Below are 4,905 nucleotides of genomic sequence, written 5' to 3'. Positions count from 1 at the left end.
AAAAGACAAAAGAAATGTTAATGTAGCATTTTTTTCAATTTTTCCGAAAATTTCCGTTTCCCCCCGAAAAAAACCAGGTTTTTTTTCCGAGCTTCAAAATTTCCGGAAATTTTACATCTCTAAGTCCCTCTCTTCCCCAAACCCCGCCCTTCTGAGGCTCCGCCCCCCAACTCTGCAAGTATTTCCCAGCCCAGAGCTGACAACCATGGGGGACGGGTGGCGTTTACGCGGAGACGCCTTTTTATTTTTATAAATGTCTCTGTCTTTGCAAATTTGGGGGGTGGGGGGTGGAGAGGGAAAGGAGAAATACAACACTGTTGATTTTTTTTTTTATTACAAAACGCCTTTTTAATAGGTGTTCTCAGACCGGCCCAGGAAGCAAAACGGCTGCCGCTCAAGTCCTTCATTCTTGCGCTGAAGCTCCAAGATGCCAGCTCGGGAAGGGGGGGGGGGGGGGGGGGGGGGGGGGCGGCGGCAGGAGGAGGAGGCGGCAGGTCACATCTTGGGGAAGCTGGCCAGGTTGGCGATGCCGCAGGCGTTGTCCATGTTCCGGGCCATCAGGACATAACCCTTGTCGCCCCAGTCCTCTCCCCAGCTGTGGGGCGAAACGCGAGAAAGGTTAGTGGTGGCGTTAGTTAGTGGTGGAACGTTCCGTCAGATTGCAGCTGACTTAACCGTGACCCCGTAGGGTTTTCAGGGCAAGAGATGAGCAGAGGTAGTTGTGCCGTTGCCTACCTCTGCGTGGCAACCCTGGACTTCCTTGGTGGTCTCCCATCTAAGGACTAACCAGGGCCGACCCTGCTTAGCTTCCGAGATCTGATGAGAGTGGATTAGCCAAGGCCACCCAGGTCAAGGGAAGAGATGAACAGAGGTGGTGTCTGCCGTCGCCTGCCTCTGCGTAGCAACCCTGGGACTTCCTTGGTGGTCTCCCCTTCAAGTAATAACTGAGGCCGACCCATCTTAGCTTCTGAGATCTGTTGAGACTGGGCTAGTCTGGACTACTCAGGCTGATAAAGAGATACATGGTGGTGGGACGTGTTTGCACATGAAAGCTTACACCCAGAATTAAACTTTGTGGGTCTTAAAGGTGCCCCACTGGGCTCAAAAGTCTGTTCTGTTGCTTCAGGCCAGCATGGCTACCCACCCGGATGTTGTCTATATATATTTGTTATCAGGGCTATTTTTGGGCAGGAACGCACAGGAACGGAGTTCCGGCTGGCTCCCAAGTTGGCCACGCCCAGCAGGAGTTCATTAGCATAATAGGGCACACGCAACAGCAGGAACTCATTAGGATTGGCTACATTAGGGGTGTGTGGCCTAACATGCAAAGGAGTTCCTGCTCCAAAAAAAGGCCCTGGGTTTTGACAACAAACAAGGTAAACAGAATAAGAAGCAAAAGGTGGGTGTGTCTGGATGACCACACTTCCAGTAACATGGGGGTGCGGCCTAATAGGCTAATGAGCTGTGTTGTCAGGGGTGTGGCCTAATAGGCTAATGAGTTTCTGTGGTTGGGTGTGTCCTATTATGCTAATGAGTTCCTGCTGGGCTTTTTCTACAAAAAAAGTTTGTTATTTTAATAAACAAAAGATATCAAATCACATCTACACTATATATTTGAAACACTTTCAGACTTGTTGACAGCCAAGGAACTCTGGACAATGTAATTCACAGGGCTCAGATGGGTGAGGTGAAGATAGATGATAGATAGATAGATAGATATGGATGGATGGATGGATGGATGGATGGATGGATGGATGGATGGATGGATGGATGGATGGATGGATGGATGGATGGATGGATGGATGGATGGATGGATGGATGGATGGATGGATGGATGGATGGATGGATGGATGGATGGATGGATGGATGGATGGATGGATGGATGGATGGATGGATGGATGGATGGATGGATGGATGGATGGATGGATGGATGGATGGATGGATGGATGGATGGATGGATGGATGGATGGATGGATGGATGGATGGATGGATGGATGGATGGATGGATGGATGGATGGATGGATGGATGGATGGATGGATGGATGGATGGATGGATGGATGGATGGATGGATGGATGGATGGATGGATGGATGGATGGATGGATGGATGGATGGATGGATGGATGGATGGATGGATGGATGGATGGATGGATGGATGGATGGATGGATGGATGGATGGATGGATGGATGGATGGATGGATGGATGGATGGATGGATGGATGGATGGATGGATGGATGGATGGATGGATGGATGGATGGATGGATGGATGGATGGATGGATGGATGGATGGATGGATGGATGGATGGATGGATGGATGGATGGATGGATGGATGGATGGATGGATGGATGGATGGATGGATGGATGGATGGATGGATGGATGGATGGATGGATGGATGGATGGATGGATGGATGGATGGATGGATGGATGGATGGATGGATGGATGGATGGATGGATGATGTAAACAAACAAACATAAAGCTAGAAAATGCCAGAGGTCACCTGTTTTTGATGATCCAATGTTTGGTGCCTTTCTGGGTGCCATAGCCCACAGCCAGGACCGCATGGTTGACGTTGCTGCCGTTGCAGTTCTCATCATAATACACACCTGAGAAAGCAAGAGAGTCTGTCACTCCAGGTGCCTGGGAACATAGGGCTGATAGCCCCTGCCTGGCAAATCCCCGGCAGCAAAATGAAGCCAGATTTTGAAAACTGGTGTTGGTGACATCACAATGCTTTGCGCTGCTCTAGGAATCCCCCAGATCTCTGTGGATTTTACCATAGTGATCTGGGAAATACGTTTCGATCACAGAGTCCCTAGCAATGCCTAGAGCTACCCGGAAGTGACGAGGGTGACTCTAGCAATCACATCCAGGTCGCTCTAGGAATTGGCAGGAACTCTACGGTCCGAACTTCCTGTAAATAGACGAGGCCATATTTATTCTTTTTAATTTTGTCTCTCTAGGACAATTCCCCCCTCCCTTGGGCCACCATTTCTGCCCACCGATTAGCCGAGTGTCAGCAGGTGCAGGCGGCAATTGGCTGAAGGTCTCCCACCGCAAGCAGGCAAATGGAGACCCGAAGGAAGCGCGGGGCTCCTGAGCAAGGAGATGGGTTTTTCAAGGGTTGCCTTCCGTGATCTCTGTCGCCTGGGACTCTCTCCTGACTTTGTTCCCAGCGCCAATCAAGTAAAGCTTATGCAAACGTGCGATCACGGGATAGGTCGTCAAATGAACAAAAAAACAGCCGTGATATCATTATTCAATCATTATTACCAAGCATTTACATTACGGTACAAATTAAGATTGCCGGGGAAAAGATCAACAACCTCAGATATGCAGACGATACCACTCTAATGGCAGAAAGTGAAGAGGACCTCAAGAGCCTCTTGCTCAGGGTAAAAGAGGAGAGCGCAAAAGTGGGCTTGAAGCTCAACATCAAAAAAACTAAGATCATGGCATCCGGCCCCATCACTCCTTGGCAAATAGAAGGGGAAGTCGTGGAAGTAGTGACAGACTTCACATTCCTGGGATCCCAGATCACCGCAGACTGTGACAGCAGCCATGAAATTAAAAGACGCCTGCTCCTTGGGAGGAAAGCGATGGCAAACCTAAACAGCATGACAAAAAGTAGAGACATCACCCTGCCCACAAAAGTCCGCATGGTCAAAGCAATGGTATTCCCAGTAGTCATGTATGGCTGTGAGAGTTGGACTGTAGGGAAGGCCGAGCGCCGAAGAATAGATTCTTTTGAACTGTGGTGCTGGAGAAGACTCTTGAGAGTCCCTTGGACTGCAAGGAGATCAAATCAGTCAATCCTAAAAGAAATCAACCCTGACTGTTCCCTGGAAGGCCAGATAATGAAACTGAAGCTCAAAGACTTTGGCCACCAAATGAGAAGGGAGCACTCACTGGAGAAGACCCTGATGCTGGGAAAGATTGAAGGTCAAAGAAGACGGGGACGGCAAAGGATGAGATGGTTGGACAGTGTCATAGATGCAATGAACATGAAATTGAGCCAACTTCAGAGGACGGCGGAAGACAGGAGGGCCTGGCGAGATCTGGTCCATTGGGTCGCAAAGAGTCTGACTCGACTGTGCGACTGAACAACAACAAATTACAAAACACATTCCAATACAAAAGTTACAAACATTGGCTTCTCTTATGTTTTTTGTTGTTCCTGTTCCAAATATCCACGGGAGCCACAAGAGTTGATCAGATATTTGGAATAATTTACCTCTACATCAAAGAAGGACTGTGTTAAGCAACTTTGAGCTGTATTATTCAGAGGAACTTTGAGCACGGGCGGTTTGGTTTACAGGGACTCTTTAAATATTTTTATGTTTTGTATTGGAATGTGTTTTATAATTTGTAAAAAGGTTTCCCTTGCTTGAAAGCCAGTCAAATCTGACTCTAGGGGGCAGTGCTCATCTCCGATTCCAAGCCGGAGAGCCAGCGCTGTCCGAAGACTTCTCCGTGGTCATGTAGCCAGCATGGCTAAACGCCAAGGTGCACGGAACACTGTTACCTGTCCACCTATTTATCTCCTTGCAATTTCTTGCTTTTGAACTCCTAGGTTGGCAGGAGCTGGGGCCAGAGACAGGAGCTCACTCCGTCACACGGCACACTCGGGTCTCGAACTGCTGAACTACAGACCTTCCGGTCTGCAGCTCAGCGTCTTAACCTCTGAGCCACTGTGGCCCCTTTTGTAATTTGTACCATAATATAAATGCTTGATGATTATTATCGAATAGATTGCATAATAGTATCACTGTTGTTTTTTGGTTTATTTACCATCCAGTGAAGGTGGCAGCACAAACACACAAGCTGTATCGGAGAGGAAGTTGGCATCCTTCCTTCCTTCCTTCCTTCCTTCCTTCCTTCCTTCCTTCCTTCCTTCCTTCCTTC

General features: G+C 48.5%; 1 protein-coding gene across 1 annotated transcript in view; it reads right to left on the bottom strand.

Annotated features, from left to right (window-relative positions):
* Positions 1-461: 461 nt before the first annotated feature.
* The window catches only part of CTSK (cathepsin K), a 15,693-nt gene continuing 11,249 nt past the window's right edge, over positions 462-4,905 (bottom strand). Inside the window, exons 7-8 of the mRNA XM_015423269.1 lie at positions 2,501-2,606; positions 462-595 (exon numbers count right to left, since the gene is read on the bottom strand). Of these exons, the coding sequence (XP_015278755.1) occupies positions 496-595; positions 2,501-2,606 (206 nt within the window). The 3' untranslated portion in view covers positions 462-495. The remainder of the gene's footprint in view (positions 596-2,500; positions 2,607-4,905) is intronic.

This window comes from Gekko japonicus, unplaced genomic scaffold (genome assembly GCF_001447785.1).
Source record: "Gekko japonicus isolate JY-2015 unplaced genomic scaffold, Gekko_japonicus_V1.1 scaffold992, whole genome shotgun sequence".
NCBI lineage: Eukaryota > Metazoa > Chordata > Lepidosauria > Squamata > Gekkonidae > Gekko > Gekko japonicus.
Note: the sequence above shows the minus strand (reverse complement) of the source record. Positions and strands in the feature narration are given on the sequence as shown.